This window comes from Cervus canadensis, chromosome 32, assembly GCF_019320065.1.
Source record: "Cervus canadensis isolate Bull #8, Minnesota chromosome 32, ASM1932006v1, whole genome shotgun sequence".
In the NCBI taxonomy this organism is placed as follows: Eukaryota; Metazoa; Chordata; class Mammalia; order Artiodactyla; family Cervidae; genus Cervus; species Cervus canadensis.
The window spans coordinates 29,619,960-29,641,044 of record NC_057417.1 but is presented as its reverse complement, the minus strand read 5'-3'; the positions used below and the strand labels follow the sequence as shown (position 1 = coordinate 29,641,044).

Below are 21,085 nucleotides of genomic sequence, written 5' to 3'. Positions count from 1 at the left end.
GGGGGCGGGGGGAGGGCAGACCAAGGAAGCTAGCCCCACGACAGTCCTAGAGACTAACATCTCATTTGACAGGTGACTTCTTCCCTCGCATAGAGGGTAGAGAATGCCAGCCCTGCCGTTCTCCTACCTTTTCCTCTAGTGAATCAAAGTCCTGCCACTCATGAGAGGAAAACGAGAACAAGTTAAAATATAACTACAGAGACCCACAGTATGCACGGGCACATGCTCGTGCGTACTTACAGCTGCACACACACCCTGTCTGCCCGTCTCAGGCCAAGGCCTTTGTGCCCGTTCCCGGCCCATGGTGTGGCTCAGGCCGGGCTGGCTCTCCTCCCTGCCTTGGGGCTCAAATACACAAATGGATGAGGCTGAAGGGGAGGGAAGAACAGGGGTAGAAAGAAGATCTTGGGTCCAGGGTTGAGGCTCTGTCTCTGGTTTCAAAGGCTTAAACCGAGAATCTTTTACCCAGGTCAACTCTTCCCGTTGAACTTTGAACTGTTAGGAAGCAGAGCTGAGGGAGTTGAAGGCATCACATGTTGCCAACTCTGAAGAGTTTGCAGTGGACAAAGGGAGCACAGGACCTGACTGGACCCCCTGGAAGCTGGCAGGGAGCTGAGCAATCAGTCAGTTCAACCCATCATCTTATTTCAAGAGCCTGAGGCCCACGGAAGTAGAGGGACTCAGTAGAGCCCCATAGCAAAGTGGCAGCAATACTGAGACCAGGACCAAGGTCTCTCTCTTTTTTTCTAAATTAACTTATTTGGCTGCACCAGGTCTTAGGGCAGGAGCAGAATGGGGCAACAGGGGATGAGATGGTTGGATAGCATCATCAACTCAATGGACCTGAGTTTGAGCAAGCTCTGGGAGATAGTGAAGGACAGGGAAGCCTGGTGTGCTGCAGTCCATGGGGTCCCAAAGAGTCAGACAAGACCGGGTGACGGAACAACAAAGGTCTTAGCTGTGAAAGGCAGATTCTTCATTGGGGCATGCAAGCTCCTAGTTGGGGCATCCAGGATCTAGTTCCCTGACCAGGGATAGAACTGGGCCCCCTGCATTGGGAGTATGGTGTCTTAACTGCTGGACCATCAGGGAGGTCCCAGGACCAAGGTCTCTTGACTCTCGCTCAAACGCTCTTCCTGCTGTTCACTGCACAGGGCATTCTTTGTCACTTCCAAAAGTGGTGTTCCCTCTACCAGAGAGCAGTGGCTCAGACAGTAGAAGTGTCTGCCTGCAATGCGGGAGACCCGGGTTCGATCCCTGGGGCGGGAAGATCCCCTGGAGAAGGAAATGGCAACCCACTCCAGTACTCTTGCCTGGAAAATTCCATGGACAGAGGAGCCTTGTAGGCTACAGTCCATGGGGTCGCAAAGAGTCGGACACAACTGAGTGACTTCACTTCACTTCACTTCCCTCACTCTAGGTGAAGGTTTACTTGCTGGTTCATCCAGCCCTGTTTTAGGCCACGGAGATAGTAATCATAAACTGTAGATCGTAGCCAATAGCGTCATAATAGCAGGTAACATTTATTAAGCCCTTACGGCATGCCAGTCATCTCCCTGCCCCTCGTGACAGACCTATGACACCAGCACTACTGCCATGCCCACTTCACAGATGAGGAAACCGAGGCTCAGAGAAGTTAACCAACTTACTCAAGGTTGCACGTCCAGGAAGTGTTCGCGTAAACCACTTCCCATGCTCTGAACCACTGCAATCCACCGCTTTCATCCTGGTACACTGGTAAACAAATCAATACGATAATTTCGGATACTGATAAGTACTGTGAAAAAATAAAACATGGTGACAGCTAGAGGACGACCTTGACAGTGGCTCTCTCCTGATTTCTAGATCGGGTGTGGTCAGGGAAAGAGTCCACGAAGATGTAGCCACATTTGTACCGAGTCCAGAGGTGTAAGGAGCCCACCAGGCCAGGATCTGAGAGAAGGGCATTGTAAACAAAGGGGACAGTTTGGGCTTCTTCCCAAGGGTGATGGGAAGCCATTGGAGAATTTAAGTAGGAGAGTGACATGTTTGCTGTGCAGTGAGTAGATTATAGGGGGATCCCAGGGAAGAAAAGACCCAACATTTTCAGGAAGTCTGAGGATGAAGGGAGGAGGGGAGATGGGGCAGAACTGGGAATAGAGCAGGGGCATCTGGGACCAGCAATCTCCTTTGCTCCCCACACTTCCAGGGCGCCCCCTCTCTAATATGATGGGTTGTAGTTCAGTCACTCAGTCGTGGCTGACTCTTTGCGACCCCATGGACTCCAGCACACCAGGCTACCCTGCCCTTCACTGTCTCCCGGAGTTTGCTCAAACTCTTGTCCATTGAGTCAATGATACCATCGAATCATTCTCATAGGGCATGGAAAATAAAGACCCCTGCTCCCCACTGGGGCCATCCATAGCCCTACCACTTCTGCCTCATGGAGTCTAACAGCCTGGGAGAAGGTGAAGTGCCTGGGGTCTGATGGGGACAAGAAGGCAAGGTGTCCAAGGTGGGATTTTTCTTTTTTTGGCCATGCCACACAGCATGCAGGATCTTAACTCCCCAACCAGGGGCTGAACCCACACCCCCTGCAATAGAAGCTCAGAGTCTTAACCAGTGGGCCACAGGGAAGTCCCTTTTTCTTCTTTCTCTCTTTTCTTTGACCAAGGTGAGATTTTTGCTCAAGACTCTCACCAGGAGGTAGATTTCTCCAGGGGTCACACTGCTACCCACTGTCCTCTACCAGGAAAGGGCTGAGTGGGTAAGAATCCCACCCCCCACCCCCAACACAAATCTCCACCCCAGGAGATCCTGTATGCCTTCCCTCGATTGAGGACTTCTTCCTCACATCCCAACACGGGCCTTCTCCACGGTTCTGGACTGGATTACTTGGGGTGGGGAGGAAGGAGGCCACCTGAGTGCACTGAGACATCGAGGAAAAGTCAGTTCCATGGACTCTCCCCCTCCATCCCACCCCCTTCTCTCCCACAAGTCTCCTGCCTCCGCTTGGCCAAGCCCAGACAGGACTCCATCGAGTCTGGAGAGGGAGAGACGGTGGGAGGTGCCGGCAGCTCCCTTGGCTGCTGGCTGAACTCACCTTCTTCCTTCCCTCCCCTCACATTCTAAAGACAGAAGAACGGGAGCAGCATTCCTTCCCACAGCCGCAAGTCCGTTGGCCTGTAGGTACTTGCAAGGCTATTTACCAGTGATCCTCAGGGGCAACAGTCCTTCATCCTCCCCTCCCGTCCCTGAAACCTTAGATCCCCAGTAGGAGGAGGAGCTCATCTCTAAAGATTTGGGGGCGGTGGGGTACTGGGTGGGAGGGCAGATTTTGGACCTTAGACAGTGAGGGACTACTCCAGAGCCCTGGGACCCATTAAACCTCCAGGCTTCTTGGGACCCAGACCTACCACTGCTTGCTCCACCCCAGAACAGTTCCTGGCACATGATGGAGATGTGATGAGAGCCCCAGAACTGAGCCACTATGTACTAGTGTTTTGAGTCCCTGCCTGGCTTCAGGCTAAACTCAGGACTCATGCCTGGAAAAGTCACCGCATTCACACATGGAACACCTACTATGTAACATGTACCTGTGTGTAACTTGCATGTAACATGTTCCTCTGTGAGCAAGACTCCCTTGGATGAATGAAAGTGACAGGACCTTAAACATGACCTTTCTGTCCCTCAGTTTCCCTCTCTAAAAAATGGAAGTGATGTCATCACAACAGTCATTTGTGAGAATCAGGTAGAACAAGACGTAAAAATAGTCCCAGTGGGTGTTTAATAAGGGGTGGGTGGCATTACCAGGGCTGTAAACGTTGGGGTGTGGTGCCCAGCTAACAGGCTCAGGGTAGCAGGGCCGTAGGACTCGGGGCAGGGCACCCCGGGGCTGCTCCCGACTTTCGGAAGAGGCCACCCACTCTCCCGCCAAGGAGCCCAACTTTGCCAGAGCTGCCGGGGGTGGGGAGGGGGCAGGAGGCGCTTGCTGACTTTTCTAGTGAATTCGGTGCTTCCAGCAGACGGTTCCTGGGACTCCTCTCCGGCTCCCAGCTTTGCTCACGCCCACTGCCTCCTCCTCACAGCTAACCTCTGGCTGAGCGAGACGCCGCGTCACAGCCGTCCCTCCCCCGGTCCTCGGGACTCTGCTGCCCCCTAGAGCGGTCGCGGTCGCCAACCCTTGCTCCTTCCCCGACCTCCAAGGCCTGGGGACTCTCTGTCTAGTGGCTCAGTCGCTTCCGGACTCTTTGCGACCCCATGGAGTGCAGTCGACCAGGCTCCTCTGTCCATGGGGATTCTCCCGGCAAGAACACTGGAGTGGGTTGCCATGCCCTCCTCCAGGGGAATCTTCCCAACCTAGGGATCGAACCCAGGTCTCCCGCATTGCGGGCGGATTCTTTACCGTCTGAGCCACCAGGGAAGCATCCCTGAATTTTGCCGCCTTGCAAAATACTCTGCTTTTCCTTGGGGAGCCACCTCTGCGCCCTCGCGTGGCCCGGCAAGAGGGCAAGCTAAGGAGGGAGAGGGGACTTGCGCCTCCACGGCCTCCCCTCGCTCGCGTGGCCTCCCGCGCCTCAACCTCGCGTCAGATCGCCGCGGACTCCCCCCGCCGCTGGTCCCGAGGCGCCAGGTGGACATCCAGCTTAGCCCTCCGCCCGCGACCCCGCGGGCCCCGACCCGGGCCCTCTCCCCGCGGCGGCCCAACCTCGCCCCCGGGAACCCTGGGAGATGTAGTTTTCGGCAGCTCTGGGGGGAGCGGGAGTGGGGGGCCGCCGGCCCTAATGCGTGTCCGCGGCCGCCAGGTGCGCGCCCCTGACCCTCGCTGTGGCCCGGCCCAGGAAGGCCGGAGAGGCAGAGCGGTGGGCTGGCTGCGGAGGCGGAGAGTCCAGCGCGGTCTCGTTCGGCGACGAGCCTTGGACGAGCCCCGTAGCATCTGCAACAGTCCGTCTTGCAGGATTTCCAGGGAGAGCGCGGGCTAAGCACCCGGTTCCCAGCGTGTCCTCAATGAACCGGTGCCCATACCTGGTACCGTGACAGGCGGGGCAGAGTCCCCAAAGGCCGTCTGCCCTGAGAAGCGTGTGACCCAGGGCCAGACCCCCCTCCACCGCCACCCCCCACCCCCCCAGCAGGTCCAGAGATCACTCCCACACGTGTCCAGGCTGGAGCCTCAGGCCGCCCTCCCATATCCCACCCAGGTTCCCCTCCTTCACCCACAAACACACTCTACATCTACTCGGAAATATCTGATATTATTTCCCAACATTTTGATAATTCTTTTTACAAATTGAATAAAAGGAGTGGAGGGGAGTGTATGTGGGACCGCCCGGCCAGGCCTCCAGGTCTCGATGAGAGGTGACAGTGTGACAACTTCTCCTCACCCACAACCCCTGGCCTGCTGCTCTAACCTCTCCCATCAACCTTACCTAAGAGTGAGGTGGGGGCTTTCTGAGGATGTGGGGTTCCCCCCTAGAGGGGACTCCGGGCATCCTGTTTCAGACCCTGAACTGGGTCTGGCTGGGGGCCCATGTGGGCCCGGAGGTGGCGCCGGCGCCGTCTCTCCTGCCGGCGGGCCAGCTGCCGCAGCTGTTTCCGGATGGCCCAGAGCACCAGGTACACTTCCCGCAGCATCGCAGCCTCTCGAGACTCCAGGGGGGACCCGGTCTTCATTTGGGAGGCAACTGAGGTAGAACTCACAGATGACTGTGAAAGAGAGAAGATGAGCACAGGTGAACAGCGTGGTCTACGGAGAAACTGCTGGTGAAAACACCTGCAGATAAACAGCAAGGCTTGTTTAATACCTCCTCTTCTGTCAGGTCACAGCTTGGGTACCGCCTCCTCCAGGAAGCCTTCTGGGGCTGTCTCTACTCTGGGGCTTGCCCTGTTACACCACGTTTTATACACGATTTGTTCTGTGGACTCATCTGTTTTCAACACCAGCACGCAGATTCTTGGAAGCCAGGGACCATGTCTGACCTACCTTTGAGTCCCCACTAGAGTTCCATGGAGAAATGAAGGCCAGTCTCCAACCCAAAGCTCTCTCCTGACCTCAGGCCTGTATTTCCCACTGCTTCCTAGACATCTCCCTAAAGATGTACTTTGACACCTCAACTTATCCTGTCCCAACGCCCTAAACTCGTCACTCTCTTCCCTAAGTCAGCTCTGCTCCCAGTGAATGGCTCCAGCCTGCTTTGACCTCTATCTGTCCCTCTCCCCTCACCACCACCCAATCAAGCACCTGGCACAACAATTCTACCTCTTAAATATCCCTCCAACCCATTAATCTGTTCTACCTGATGCCTCCCTCCCCATCCAGAGCATTCTTCCCTGCTGACCTGAACTGCAGCACCTCCAGTGGGTCTTCCTGCCTCTCTGACCTCCTGGCCCCTTCTGACCTCCCTCCACAGGGCACCAGGTGAACTTTTATTTTATTTTTTGACTGCGCTGAGCAGCTTGTGGGATCTTAATTCCCCAACCAGGAACCGAACCTAGGTCTCAGCAGTGAGAGCCCCAAGTCCTAACCACTGGGCTGCCAGTGAATTCCCAAGGTGGACTTTTAAAAATTATTATTAATGTAGTAAAACATTGTTCAAAACCAAAATAAATTGACTTGATGGTGAGCTAGACATTTCCCTTTTTAAACTAAAATTTTGACTTTGAGATAATTGTAGACTCACATGCACTTGTGAGAAATGGATTCCTTATTCTGTTTACAATAGTAAAATATTTTGTAAAGATTTTCCCTTTATTTTCCCTCAATAGTAAAATCTTTCGGATCTCTAGTGCATACGATATTGACATCAATACAATCCACTGATCTGCATTTACTCATATTTCCCCAGTTCTACTTGCACTCATTTGTGTGTTTTTGTGTGTTGGAGTCTACCCAATTTTATATCCTATGTGCAGGTTCATGTATCCAACGACCATAGTGAAGATACAGGAGATTTCCATCCACATAAGGATTCCTCATGTTGCCCTTTTATAAGCAATCCACCTCCCCCAACTCTCCCTCTGTAGCACAGCCCCTGGAAGCCACTAAACCACTAATCAGATCACCATTTTTCTAATTCTGTTATTTCTGGAATGGTATATAATGTAAGTGGAATCATATGATATATATATATATATAAGCTTTTGGAATTTGTTGTTTTCACTCAGCATAACTCCCTTGAGAGCCATCCAAGTTGTTGTATGTATCAGTATTGTTCCTTTTCATGGCTGAGCAGCATTCCAGGGTAGGGATATAGTGAAGTTTAACCACTCATTCCTTGAAGGACAGGTGGGTTGTTTTGGGCTGTTATGAATCAAGCTGCTATGAACATCAGGTACAGATTTTTGTGTGAACATAAATTTTCATTTATCTGGGATAATGCCCAAGAGTACAATCACCAGGCCATACAATAATTGCATGTTTAGTCTGATAAGAAGTGACCAAACGGTTTTTCCGGAGTGGCCACACCATTTTACATTCCCACCGGCATGAATGAGCAAGGGGGATCCGGAAGGGAAGGGAGGGGCTGTTGGGGACAAAGGGGACATAGTGCTGACCTTCCAGCTGCACATGTGCCAGCCAGACTGCAGGGCGGAGGCCATGAGCATGGAGACGGACTTGATGGCAGCCTGGGGCAGCTGCAACAGTGATCTCCTATGGCGACCTGCCTCCACCGCAGCCCCATCCATGGTGGTCTTGGCTAACAGGCAGGGGTCAGCCACCTTGTGGGACACATCCATCTTGGAGATCTTAGCCTCCTTGGGGGGCTCAACCAACTTGAAAGTCTCAGACACCTTGAAAGCCTTCTCTGCCTTCAACTCATTTTTCTTGGAGTCAGTATGATCCATGATGACTGACTTAGATTTGTGTTTCCAGAAGAAAACCTACGAACCGGACAGGGAGAGAAAGGACAGAAGAGAGGAGGCGGAGCAAGAGAAAACTGTCAGGAGAAGGGAAGGCCCAGAGGGGAAGGGGCAGCGAGTGTCCCGGCCTCCTCCCCAGCTGCCCCATCCCTCACCTCCTCCCTCCCCAGCTTGTCTGGCCACTGGAGGCCAGGAGGGGCAGGACGCCAGGTGAGGAAGTGGGGGGTTTCTGTGACCTGGAGGTCACTGGCCAGCATCTCCTACCCCAGCATGTCGGGAGAAAGGGGCTCTGAAACTTACCCAGCGGCTAATCTTTTGCCAAATCCATCGGAAGAACCTAATAACCACTGCCATTTCTCCCAATTACATGAGCCCCAAGAAAGGGGCAGAACCAGCATTTAGTTCAGTGGGGACGGGGAGGGGGAGGGGCTGTGGGCCAGTGGCCGCCACCTGAGGGGTCTCTGGGGAACTTCAGGCACAGCAGTGAGGAAAGAAATAGGGAATCCTGGAGGAAAGATCCTCCCAGTGACTCATCCTAGGCCCTTCCTCCCCTCCCTGAGACAGGGAGAGGAGTCAAAAGTGGATGAGAACCCAGAGGGAGAGAGAGTTCTAGACCATTGTGAGAGTCTGCCTGGCCCTGACCCCAACCCCCGAGGCCCTTCCAGGACCCCCCAGAGCCAATCCTGGTGCTCTCAACCCTCCTTCCCCCAAATCCAAGGAAGGGAAACTCACATGAACACCTGGTGCTCCTTGAGCATTTCCCATGTATGATGTCATGTAACCCCTCCCAGCTGCCCTTCAGGTAGGTATTCTTGTCAGGGCCATTTCACCCAGGAGGAAGCTGAGACTCGGGAAAACCAGGAGAGCCTGCCGAAGCCGTAAATCTAGGGAGCCACGGGTTGGGGAGTCCAAACCCCAAGTCAGCCCCCAGGATCCCGCTCTCGGTGACCGCTCTCTCAGTCCCGAATGGCGGCTGCTGCTTCCTCGCTTCCCCACTAGATGGGTCCTTCTCCCCTTCCCCTTCCGCCTGGGACGGGAGCTGAGGCTGTCAGGGAGGGGCCTGCTCACCCGCAAGGCCCCAGCGTCAGCCAGCTGGGGGTGGAGGCCACGGAGGCTGGCCAGGCCTGGCGAGGGCATAGTGTGCCCGGGGAGCCTGGCCCACACCCAGCATTGAGACAAGGGGCCCATTCAGGGCCCCCCGCCCCGCCCCCAAGCCGCCACCCGGATCCAGCCCGCAGAGGGGACACGCTGGGAAGCTGGGGGCGGGGTGAGGGGGGAAGGATCCTGCACAATCACCAAAGGCTCCATTGTTCCCCTGTCCCCCACCAGCACGTGGGCCGACGCCCCCCCCTTCCCCACTCCCTCAGCCTCGCCTCGCCTGCCCCTTCCCAGGACCCAGGCCGTGGGCTCCCTTTTCCTCCCACATCTCCACGCTGAGCCACATTTCCCCTCCCCGGCCCGGGCAAGAGCTTCAGAGAAGCCCACAGCCTCAGTTTTTCCCCCACAAGTGGAAACTGGTGGTGCCGGTCCCCCATCTGGACGCAAGCAACAAGATGCCAACCTCCAGATTCAAGTTTCTTCGGATTTTTTAATTATAATTATTATTTCAATAACAACCTGAATCCCAGAACTTCCAGATACACTGTCCGTCCTCCCTCCCCTGGCAGAGGAGGCAGAGGGTGGGGGGGGTGCGCTCCAGGGAACAAGGTGGGGACGGCTGCCAGGGAGCCTCCAACTCCCCCAAGCCATCTATTGATGGGGGTCCCGGAACACTGACGGCTGGGAAAGGAGGAGGGGGGCTCCATCCAACGTCCCGTCCTGATGCATTCCCTCCTCCATCAATGTGCGGGGATGCCCCAGCCCAGTCCCCGGGCATCAAGGAAGGGTGGGGCCAGGCCCCTTCTCAGCCTTCGACTCCCATCCCCAGGGATCAGGGGGCATTAAAGCTGCATAGGAAGGGGGGCAGGCAGCTGGCACAAGGCCTAGCAGCTGTGGTGGCCCCCAAAGGCACATTGTGAGGGAAGGGAGGCTCAGACTGAGGGCCCGTTGGGCGCTGGGGGTCCAAGCCGGGGGACCCCCGAGGAAGGCAGCTGGGCCAGCTGCTCGGGGCTGGCCAGGGCACGCAGCAGTCCATTCTCCTGCTCCAGCGCGGCGTTCCGCTCCGCCAGGTCCCGGATCTGCTCCTTCAGCACCTCCACCTCCTCCCGGACCGCAAACATGAGGTGGGACTTCACCAAGTCCTGGGGGGGTCCAGGGACAGGCAGAGAAGTGTCAGGGGTCCCAGGCCACCACCCCACCCTCAGCCCCTGCCCGGTGCCTTGAGGAGGTGGGTGTTAAGAGATCCCCCTGCTCCCAGATGATGGGGGGGTGCTGGGGAAGAAGAAGTCAGCCAGGGAAGGGGCAGGGTGTGGGGGATGGGGGTGGGTAAGGACGCTGGACAGAGGCAAGGTCAGGGCTCAAAGACAGAGATGGTGGCCAGGAGTAGGCTAGGAACCAAGGTATGTCAAGGGTTCAGGTGGAGACAAGAAGGGGTAGAGGATCCAAGGGAACCCAGCTGGGAGCAAGTCGAGCAGCTGGGAGTCAGTATCCCTGATAACGGAGGGGATGGAGCTTTGGGGCTGGGGCCTGGGCATCTGCACGCGAACTGGGACCTGCTAGGATCAAGATGGCTTCTCTTACCATGGCTTGTTCGATCTTGTTGTCAATGCCAACCAGGCTTCCGGAGCCACTGGAGAGACACAGGGAGATGAGAGGTGAGAAGGAACAGGGGCCAGGCCAGGTGTCTGGACACCCCAGCCCACTGTCTTCCAGGTGCTTCCTCGGTGTGGGCTCTGGCCTCCTCCATGAGCCCCATTTGCCGCAGCCTCCCACCCAGACCCCTGCCTGTACCTGTGACAGTAGAGAATCAGGGACAGGAGGGTTTTGTCCATCCCCCGGCGGGGTGAGGGCCGCTGCCCGGGCCCCCCTAGGCCCCGGTGGGGTGGGGGTCCAGATGCCCCTCGGATGGGGGACGCTCCCCGAGGGGAGCAAGGAGAAGAGACACAGCCCCTTTTCCGGGGAGGTGCCGGAGCCATCCCCACCACTCGGGTCTCATAGGAGGACACCAGGGACTTGACAGACACCCCTGGCTGGGCCATGCCCGAGGGGGAACAGTCCTCAGGCCTCCCCAGAGGGAGAGGGCTGCAGCAGAAGGACCGCCTGGGGGGCTCAAAGCCCCCCGGGCAGAGCAGAGTCTGGCTGGTGCCAGGCAGGCAGAAAGGAGACAGTGCCTAGGGGGTGCTGGCGTGAAAGATATACACCACCCCCCAGGGCAAAGCCTGGCTGCTATTGGCTCCTCGGGGACACGGGGACCCCCTCCCGCCGGCTCCATGGTGGGCGGGAATTCCCAGACACGGTCAGTGCCAGTGTCCCCTTCTCACGCTGGCACCAATCCCGGCGCGGAGGGGAGGGGGCCGGCTGAGGACAGTCAGCTGGTGGGCCGAGTCGGGGGAGGGGCTGCGGGGCCAGAAGCCTGGGTCAGGGAGGGCTGTGAAGGGTGTGAAGGGGGAGCCTGGCCCTGGGAGGCCTCTTCCCACCTCTGACCCTATCCTGCCCCCTCCAGGTGAACACTGGCCTCCCTCAAGGCCTCAGCTGCTCTCGGCTGGGAGGTGAGAGAGGGAGTGGAGGTGATGGGGTGAGGGGCGTCTCTGATGTGTGTGTGATCTCCCTTGGACTAGAAGCACCTCCCTGAAGCACTAAGGCCACATCAGGGGTGGCCCCTGGGGCCCAGCCAGAGGGTGCCCCACACCTCCTACAGTGAGGGTGAGGAGGAATGGGAAAGATTACCATAGCAACAGAAAGAGCCTGAAAGACAAGTACCAGCCTATGGACCCGGAATCTGGGTCTGCTATCTGGGATCTCCGAGGGAGCGAGAGCTTAAGAAGAGGTGGGAAGGGGATGGAGGTGGGATCCTGGGGAAGAGGCGCAGGTGCTTTGAAGATTCCTGGGAGCGGATGGCAGGGAGGGGAGAGCAGGTCTAGCTGCAGTTTATTAAGTGGCCACCAGAGGTCGACTCAAGCCTGGCTCAATGGTCCCCAGGGCCAGGCTCTGGGTCCCAGAATCTGGCTCTCCCCCAAGCTGGTCTCGCCATGGCCCAGGGCCTGAGCTGTCCTTTGCGCCCTGTCCTCTCCTCAAAGGCTCCCTCTCCTCACCCCGTGGCTCACCACCCGCCCCGTCAGGCTTCTGCCTCAGCCGCCTCAGCCCTGAGACCAGCCCTCCACCCCAGGACCGCAGGAGCCCCGATCCTGCCCTCTGGCCCCCAGCTCCGCCCCTCTCAGGGCAAGGTGGCCCCAATACCCCCATATGCTGACTGCCTCGCCCCTGTGTTCCCTCGTCAAGCCCTCTCTCCTGGTTGTCAGTTCCAACTTGCTTCCCCGTGGGGGGAATTAGCACTCAACCCAAGGTGACCCGTGCATGGGGCCCTGCAGCCAGGGAGAGCGCACGAGGGCACTGGGAATTTTCCACTTCCCATCCAAGGTCTGGGTGCAGAAGCCGCTGACAGGTGGAGTAACCAACAGGGTGAACCAGGCCTGCGAGGGCAGGATAGGATGAGGGAGGGGAAGGACACCTAGGACACGCGGGGTTTTCGGGGAGAGGACAAGATTAAGAGCCGAGGAAGGGCCAGCCGGCTGGAGCATCTAAGCTTCGAGGTGTTTCAAACCAAGACACCTGGGTGGAGACTGGGCCACCGGAGAACCCCCACCCCCACCAGCACACACAGACACTCAGAGACCAAAGTGGCGCAGCTCCGCCGGAATAGGAACACTGGCCTTGCTTGGCGGACACTCGGTAAAGATGCCAAGTAAGTTGTTCCTTCTTGCCAGAAATAAAGGAAAAATACAACAATAAACATTTGTTGGCTGATAGATGATTATCTCCTGTGTGTCTAGTGCTGGAGAGGTTTTGACAGCACTTTCCACTGGCACTTTCTAACATTAGCATTTCAAGGGACCAGGACTCCGGCAAACCAAGCCCTCCCTTTGAGAACCCCCGAGTGAGGGACCGCTGGCACTGTGCTGGAATTCCTGATCAGGGTCTGGAGTGGGAAGTTTGAAGTTGATTGGATGGGCTCAGGCTTCACCACAAGCCCCTCAAGCAACTTTGTGTGAGTCAGAATAAAATCTTTCAAGACGCTTATCGCCATCTTCTCGAAAACTGTCATGACTTCAAGCGTGAGTGGCGCCCCCTGGAGTTGTGCAGCACATAACAGGGGACTCTGGCCCTGCGGGACTCTCAGGTCCTGGGGCAAGAACAGCGGTAGAGGCTAGTCCTCCTTTTTGAAGGTCAAACGAAACAGCCTCAAACTGAGGATTGGAGGAAGAAACTGGACATCTAGGAGAGTGGCGGTGGGGGGTGGTTTCCGATGCTGAGGACAAAGGCCAACCCTGCTTCCTCAACGTGTTTTGAGGAGCCCCCAGGGGCTAGGCCAGAGGCCAATGAAGTGGCATCCAGCTGCCCTGTCTATACTCCCTCCCAGATCTGTGGTGCCTCTGGGGTGGGGCCAGGCCAGGGAGCGGAGGATGGCTCCTCGCCCGGATTGGGAGAGCCGTCTCTGCCTCTGTCCTGGAGAGAAAGTGCATCCCAGAGATGGCTGTCTCCGCCTCTCCTCTTGGGACACAGGCATTTCAGTAGGAGAGTGGAGAGAAAGTGGCTTTGGGGGCCGACCCAGGCTCTGACAGCAGGCCTGCCACTTACTAGCGGGGTGACTTTGGACAAGTTTCTAAAACCTTCCTCCTCCAAGTCTCGGTTTTCTTCATCTAGAAAGAGGGATCATGGAGTTGCTCTTAGAATTATGTGAGATAAGAAGTAGCATCTGACCCCAAGGAAGCAGTAGATAAACAAATGCACCATTTCTTTCCTGAGTTCCTAGAATTTATTCCTTGTAATACTCAGATCCCCCATGCTGGCCATCTACCCAACCATCCACCTATCCCCTCATCCATCCATCCATCCATTTATTCAAGTACTTTTCAACCTCCAGGCCCTGTTGGAGGCCGGAAGGTTCTTGCAACTCAGGAGCACGTGAACAGTTTGATTTCACCATGCACCCTCTATTCTCCCATCCCCAGATTTCTAGAATGGTCAGGCACCCCCAACTCCCCACCTGGGATTCAGGCACTTAATATGCCAGCCCACTCTCCCTAATCAAAAGGGAGGTCCCATGCCACTCATATACCCTGTTCTGCCAGCTCCAGGCACACCAGAGAAATGAGGTGGGGGCTACACGCCCCATTCCAGGGGGCCAAGGACGTAGCCCAACCCAAACCCGCTGGCCCAGCAGGGTGGAGCAGGAGGGGCTGGGCTGGGCCTGAGCCCCAGAGGCTTGGAGCTCAGCAGGGTAAAGTGGAGGCTGGGAGGCAGACCGGTCAGACTCGGTCAGACTAGGGTGTCTGAGGGGGTGGGACAGTGGGAGGAAGGGAGGGAGGAACAGCCCAAAAGAATAGAGCTCAGGAGGCTTCTGGAAGCAGAACTTGCTAAGAGAAAGTAGGAGGCTGGCCTCTGAAATCGACAGAGGTGGAGGAGGGGAGGGAACCCTTCATGCCAGCAAACCTCCCAAGTGGGAGTGGGAGGGGGAGCGGGTAGGAAGCACAGAGAATAGCATCCACGGGGGCAGGTAACTCTCCCGCCGACCTCGCACCTCACTCATTCCCTAGAGCAGGGAACCCAGAGGCGGCTCGGCCCACCCCTGCTCTGTCCCTCATTCTCCAGGTGCCCCCAGCAGGCCCCTCACCCCTCCATCCCACTGGCTATCACCCCTTCTCTTTCCTCTCTGCCCCCACCTCAAACACTCAGTCCCTGATTCAAGGGGAAGGGGGCACCACTTGAGTCCAAGTCAGGAAGGAGAGACTCCCCTCTGGAACAAGTCCCCCGGCACCCACAATGCCCTGCCCCTTGGTGGCCTCCAAACAGGAAGTCCCTCCCCCCAAGGGCTTCAAACAGGAAGTCCCACTCCTCCCTCCAGAATGAAAGTGGCGGCTCCCTGGCCCCTCTCCTGGGCTCCTGTCAGTTCACAGCCAGAAGGCAGCCGCTTGACCACCTGCCTCGCCACTTCGTCCCTCCCCTTTCGGTTTGCTGACATTCCTGTGTTGAAACCTGGCCCTTGAAACAGGAAGTTCTGCCCACCGTGCCATGAACGGGACACCCTCTCCTGAAGGGCAAACCCCAGCAGATCCTGCTCTCCTGTGCCTTCCCTGTGACCGACAGCCAGCCTCTCCATGGCTCGGGCTTGGCCTTGGCCTCTGGGAAGGGTTCAGAGCCCAGGGTGATCCTAGTGCAGAGAAGAGAAACTTAGGCCCTGCTTTCGTGGTACCAGAGGTCCCGGGACCCTAAAGTAGTCTGCATGGAGTTTGAGGATGTCACCTCCACAGCCAGGAGCCCCACTGCCCTTGGGAGGGAGGGGGGGAAACGGGGAGGAGACCGACTCCCCATTCTGGTCTCCTGCACAGTTGCCAGTAAATTCTTAGGGTTGGCCAGATGATCGCTAAATCTGCAAGAGCTCTGGAATTTGACAACAATGACTCCCTTCAAACTCAAAAAAAAAGTCTACAATTTGACAGTCTTAAGCCAGGGAGTCCCACCCAGCTCTCTCCACAGAGAGGGGAGTAGGTCTCAAATCAGCTTTGCCCAGTTTCATGCCCAGGCCGGGCTTCTCTGTTTAAGAAGTCCTCTCCGAGTTCAAGCTGGGGGGAAGTTCACCTATCAGGCAGTTTCCCTGCAGTTATCCCAGGTGCTGGGTGTGGGGGGAGCCGGAGCCCACCTACCTATCATCATCGCTGTCCAGGTGGCCACTGATGGCCAGCATGGATCGGGCTAAGCTGAGGCTCTGGGCAGCCGCTGTTCCAAAGGGGTCTGGAGACTTGTGAACCAGACTGGCATCGGGGAAGAAGTAGAGGGCTGGGGAGCTGGGGCGAGAGTCGACCGGGGGCACCTGGAGACAGACAGGTAGGAACCGTCACAGTGAGCAAGAGAAAGGATCCAGCCACCTTACAACTTGCCTAGTAGTCTTCCTCCCTCCCCAGCTCTCCCCACACATCCCCTCTGTCTTCTGAGGACACAGGCGTCCTTCCCCCACAGACCTCCTTTCCCCCTGTCTCTGGGGAAGGCACTGGGCAGGTACTAGAGGCAAGGGAAACAGGGACCATGCTGAGGGCTGGATTGACTGGCTTCCAAAAAGTGGCTCATGGGGTATCACAGAGGGGCTCTGGTCTACCCTCCAGTATCTTTCCCCAACCTAAGCCAGGACCGCTAGTCAGAGGCTAGTCAGAGAGTGTGCCTTCTGTCACCTGACTTCTTAAGGCGACTCAAACATCACTTCCTCAGAGGGGCATTTCTGCATCCTTTGACTCGTGAGTTCCACTAAACTGTTCTATCTTTTTTTTTTAGTAGTCCCTACTATTATCTGGAATAAAAGTATTTTTGCCTCTCTGCTGCTGGAAGGTTAGCTCCAGAGGGCAGAGTTTATAGTTTGTTCAATAGCTATTTGCAGAATGAATGAATCCTCAGAAACTGGTCCTCCGCCTCCTCCCCGCTCACCCCTCCTCTGCCCATTTTAGTCTCTCCTCTCAGACTTCTAGGGACTCAGGTGAAGTCCTGCTCCTGAGCTTGGCTCTCGGGGGCTGGTGGGGGGAGAAGTTGCAGAGACGGATGGAGGTGGAGCCCGGGCGGGGACCTACACAGCCCAACAGGCGCTAGAGGTGGCTGCAAAAGGGCGGGGGCCACAGGAACAAGACGCCTCTGTGAGGCCCCAGGAGGCCCAGCTTCTCGGAAAAGTCAAGAACAGACAGTCCAAGGTGGTTGGCCGGGCTAAACAGAGGAAGGGGGCCCAGGTGGTGCCCCCGGCCCTCCTTCAGGCCCCTGTTAGAAGCAACCCAGGGAGAAGAGGCATGGGGGGAGTGGAGATGGGAGACAGACTTGGGGGCAGGGAAACAGCAGCACGGATACCCGCACACAGGAAGAGATCAGGGTGTGGGGGAAGGAAAGGGGGCTGGGGGCGCAGAGGGGAGAGGGGCAGGGTCTGCAGGCCCTGGGGACGCTCAGGCAGGGCTTAAGGATAGAGCGAGCCGAGACTAGGGGCAAAGGGGGCTTGCTTTGGAAGCGTGTGGGGAGAGGGACCAGTAAAGGACACACATATTCTCCCTTGGGGTAGGAACTAAATGAAAGAACTCAAGAAAAATGGGGGGGTAGCATGAGAGATGTGAGTTTGAGGCCAGGAGGGGGTGGGGGGAGCCAGTCCTGACCGGTCCTGACAAGGCCCAGACACACAGTCTCAGGTTATTTTTATACTGTGGTTTGTGCCCAAGGCCAAGAAGGGGAAAAGTTCTCATCCTCACACTCCCTGCCTTTCGTCCTGCGTCCAAGGTGTTATTTTCTCCTTCAGGACAGATGCATCCAACACCCCCTGGCTGCCCACCCCCTCCCACCCCCAAGGACCCAGGCATCCTGCCTCCCAGCCCAGACTTGTTCCTCTTTTGGAGGCAGCAAGCAGAATGAGCAAAGGATTGAGCCCTTTCTCGGCCGCCTCCCACCTCTCTCCTGCTCCACAGTGGCCGCCCCCAGGGATTGATCCTGGAGAGGCTCAGACACGGGAAATGGAGACAGACAGCTGGGGGCAGAAAGGACAAACCAGCCCAAGTCCCACCCTTGTAACGGGTTCCCTCACCCCCACCCAATTCTCCATGTCTTGGGACGAAGCTAGAGATGGGGCTGGGAGGGTGGCTCGTGAAAAGAAAGAAGATCCCCTTCCCCAACTAGAGAGGGGACTGCAGAGGAGAGATTTACAGTGGAGTGCCTACTTTTTCTCTTCTCCCCCAAATTCAGCAGCTCCCAGAGGCCCAACTACCCCAGCCCTGCCTGGGGCCTCCACCCTCAAAGCCTGAAGAAGTGAGATCAAGACAGAAGGTGAAGGCCGAAGTCAGGAGGCCACATCTCCACGACAGACAGAACTGGGCTACGTGGAGATGACGCTCAGGTCAAAGGCAACACATGGAAGGCCAAAAAGAAAGAAAGGACAGAACGTGGGGAAGAGGGAGCCTAAGAGAGAAAACAAGGGCCACGTAAGGAGCAGGAATGGGCTTCCAAGAGAGATGGCAGGAAGAAAAAAGACGGGCAGTCTGATCTGACAGACAGGTGACTGGGGAGCAGGCAGAGGTCAGTGTGGAATTGGGGGCCAAGCACTGACCCTCAGGTGTCTGCCCAAACCCTGGAACCCAGCTCTTACCTGTCCCATCTCCTCTGGAGCAACCAACTCCATCCTCAGCCGCAGGGCTCCATCCTTCACACGGGACAGTGGAGGGGTCCCTGCTCCTGCTGCCGCCGTGGAGCCTCCTGCCTCAGCTTCTACCCTCAAGGTGGGCAGGGGCGTGGCAGCCCGGGAAGGGCCCGCACTATCCCCTGTCCCAGGCTCTGGGGGGCGCTGCTGGGGTGGGGAGGCCGACAGCGGAGGTGTTTCCACCTTGGCCTTGCCGGGCACTGCCAGCTGGCCCAGTCCCCCCGTGAAGGAGCGGGCCTGAGGTCCAGGGGAGGTGGGGGGCGGGCGGAGCCAGGAGGTGGGGACCTGAGACAGGCCTGGCTGTGGGGTAGGGGTGCCCAGGCCCAAGCTGGCCAGCTCCAACCTGGAATCCAAAGATCTGCCCCCATTGCCCCCTGAGGCCCCTCGAATACCCTCCAGGAGCCGGCCAAAGCTAGGGGGCTCCAGGTCTCTCTCGTAAACATCCACACACGTCCAACGGCCTCGGCGATAAGGCTCTCCCAGGCCTTGGGGCAGCTTCACCACCCGGAAACGGGAGGCGGGGGCCCCAGGCGGCGGGGAGCCATTCCGGGGGGTGCTCTTGCCCCCTGGCTCGGGGTTGGGCTCCCCATTGGGCAGGCGGGGTGGGGGCCCGGTGGGGGCCGGGGCTGGTAGCCCAGCGGGGGTGGGGGCTGATGGCCCGGTAGGGGCCGGTGGCCCAGCGGGGGCCGGCAGGGCAGGGGCATCTGAACCCCCGGGGCTCCCTGGGCCCTCGTAGTCCAAGGTGACGCTGGTGATTTGGAAACTACTCTTCTTCTTGCCCCCACTCATGGTCCCTGGGGCTCAGGACTGGGCCAAGGTGGGCAGGGAGCTGGTGGTGGCTCTTTAAGGGGCTCAGGCACCCCTGGAGCAGGGGGGCCACATGGCGGGGACATCAGGGCCCCTGCGGATGTCTGAGTCCGACATGGCAGGAGGGCCTTGTGGGAACTGGGGGTGCCTAGTTGGTGAAGGGAGAACAGGGTAGGGGAGGCGGCGGGAGTGGGGGGGCAGGGGCAGGTTTTTCCTGCTGCTGTCGTTGCTGAACTCCAGAGCTGAGTTTGCAAACTAGAAAGAGAAGGAGAGAGAGAGAGAGAGAGTGTGTTTGTGTGTGTGTGTGTGTGTATGTGAGAAAGCAGTGGGCAGGCCACCTCTGGGGCTTCCTCTCTGGGGAGCAGAATGGGGGAGGAAGGGGAAACCGCCAGACACCCAAAGACAAAGACAGAAATGACAGAGACCCGAGCAGAGGGAACAGAAAAGACAGAGAACCCGAGCAGATCCGGGCGGGAGCAGAGAGCAGGAAGAGGCAGCCCAGACCCAAAGTTGGGCATTTCTCCCTGGGATTCAAACTCGTGCGAACCCAAGTTGTTGCAAGAGCAAGAGCTCCAAGGTCTGGGTGAATAGGGGTGAAGCTGCTCCTCAGCCCGGCCAGGCCGCGGGGAGGCCTGTGCTGGGCATCCGAGTCGCCCCCACCCAGGACCCGCCCCCCCAGCCCCCGGCACCCCAGCTCCCCCATCCCCCGGGCAGTCTCTGCCCCGGTGCCCCGCCCAGCCTAGAACCCTACCTCTCGACGGCGGCCACCGAGCTGGGCCGAGGGTCCCGGCCGCCTAAGGTGTGGGGCTGTCCCTTCCCTGGAGCCTCCTTGGCCCCAGCAGCTCGGGGTAGGGGTGGGGGGGCGGGCGCACAGGCGGCGATCAGAGGCTGTCAGGTTCTCTTCGGGGGCCGCACCTCGCCCCGCAAGGCATCTCCGCGGAAAGTTTGCTATCCAGAAAAGAAGGAACTCCCGCCTCCTTGGCGGAGCTCAGGCGCGGCCTCTGAGGTCCCCAGGCTCGGCCGACTGAAGCGAGAGGGGGGCGGCTCAGCCCCCTCCCCCCGATCCCGCAGGTGCTGCCGCCTCGGTGGTCGTCGCGGCGACGGGCCCTCCCAAGTCTCCTCCCGCGTGGCACCGATGGGTCTCTCTCCGCTCCTCTCGGTCTTTCTCTTTCTGGGCTGTTGACAACCCCCACACCAGGAAGTCCTGCCTCCTCGGGCCTGCTGACTGCTCCTCTCCTCCTCCTCCTTCCCCTCTTCCTCCCCTTCCTCCGCCCTCTCTCGCTCCTGGGGCTCCTGGCCAGCTGGCCCGGGGCCAGGTCTGCCACCGCCGCTGCTGGTGCAGTTGCCGCTGCCGCTGCTGCGGGGGCCCCGGGACAGGCTGCCTTAACCCCACACCTGCTGGGCCCCAGCCCAGCACTTCCTCGGAGGGAGGGGCCGCGGAGGGCGGAGAAAAAGGGGGAGGAGTTTGCGGGGAAGCCAGGGATTCCCTTACTTGTAGGCACTTGCTGCCATTGGCCTACGAACGCGCGCAGGAGTGGGGAGGAACTTAACCAGGGTTCCGCCGGGTGCCTGCCACCCCATCAGCGCCCAGTAAATGGTTATGGTGCTGCTGCAGCTGCTATTGTCATATCTTCGCTGGCTTTCACAGTAACCGAACGAGAGAGATACCGTTTTTCTCCCGTTCTTATTTTTTCAAGTAGATCTTTGTGGCGATTTTCAAACATGCCTCTACGTAGAGAGAACGATAAAAGGAACTCCTAAAGGACCCGAGATGCAGTTTCAACAATTGTCAGCTCACAGCCGACCTTGTTTCCTCTATATCCTCAAAATCTTTCGTGGTATTGTGCTGGAGGATTTGAATCAAACCCCAAACATTGCCCAAGTTCCTCTTGTTAAATGTGGATATGGAGACCCAGGAGATTCAGAAAGGCTGTCAGTGGTAGCGCAGGGACAGTTCTCACTCAGGTGTGTCCTTGTCTGGCTCCCTAGATAGGGAGACACCACGAAGACGCGCTAAGGAAGGTGCTGACTTGCATTTTCTCTACCAACCGCTGTTAACACACCAGCACCCATACAGATGTGCCCGCCTGGAGGAGGAACCTGGCTGGCCACAAACCCGGACCCTTTCTCTCACCC

General features: G+C 57.8%; 1 protein-coding gene across 3 annotated transcripts; it reads right to left on the bottom strand.

The window, feature by feature from the left end:
* Positions 1–5,212: 5,212 nt before the first annotated feature.
* On the bottom strand, positions 5,213–19,203 carry LOC122433036 (uncharacterized protein C7orf61 homolog). Of its 3 annotated transcripts, XM_043455453.1 has the most exons (5): positions 18,092–19,203; positions 15,636–15,802; positions 10,516–10,564; positions 7,531–7,857; positions 5,213–5,682 (listed from the first exon to the last, which is right to left on the bottom strand). In XM_043455453.1, the coding sequence occupies exons 1-5, from the start codon at positions 18,929–18,931 to the stop codon at positions 5,449–5,451; spliced, it is 1,617 nt and encodes a 538-aa protein (XP_043311388.1). In that variant the 5' UTR covers positions 18,932–19,203; the 3' UTR covers positions 5,213–5,448. The 3 variants fall into 3 exon arrangements, with proteins under 3 accessions (XP_043311388.1, XP_043311390.1, XP_043311387.1); XM_043455452.1 differs by lacking the exons at positions 5,213–5,682; positions 7,531–7,857 and adding an exon at positions 9,405–10,076; XM_043455455.1 differs by lacking the exons at positions 10,516–10,564; positions 15,636–15,802; positions 18,092–19,203 and adding an exon at positions 8,137–8,205.
* Positions 19,204–21,085: the final 1,882 nt, after the last annotated feature.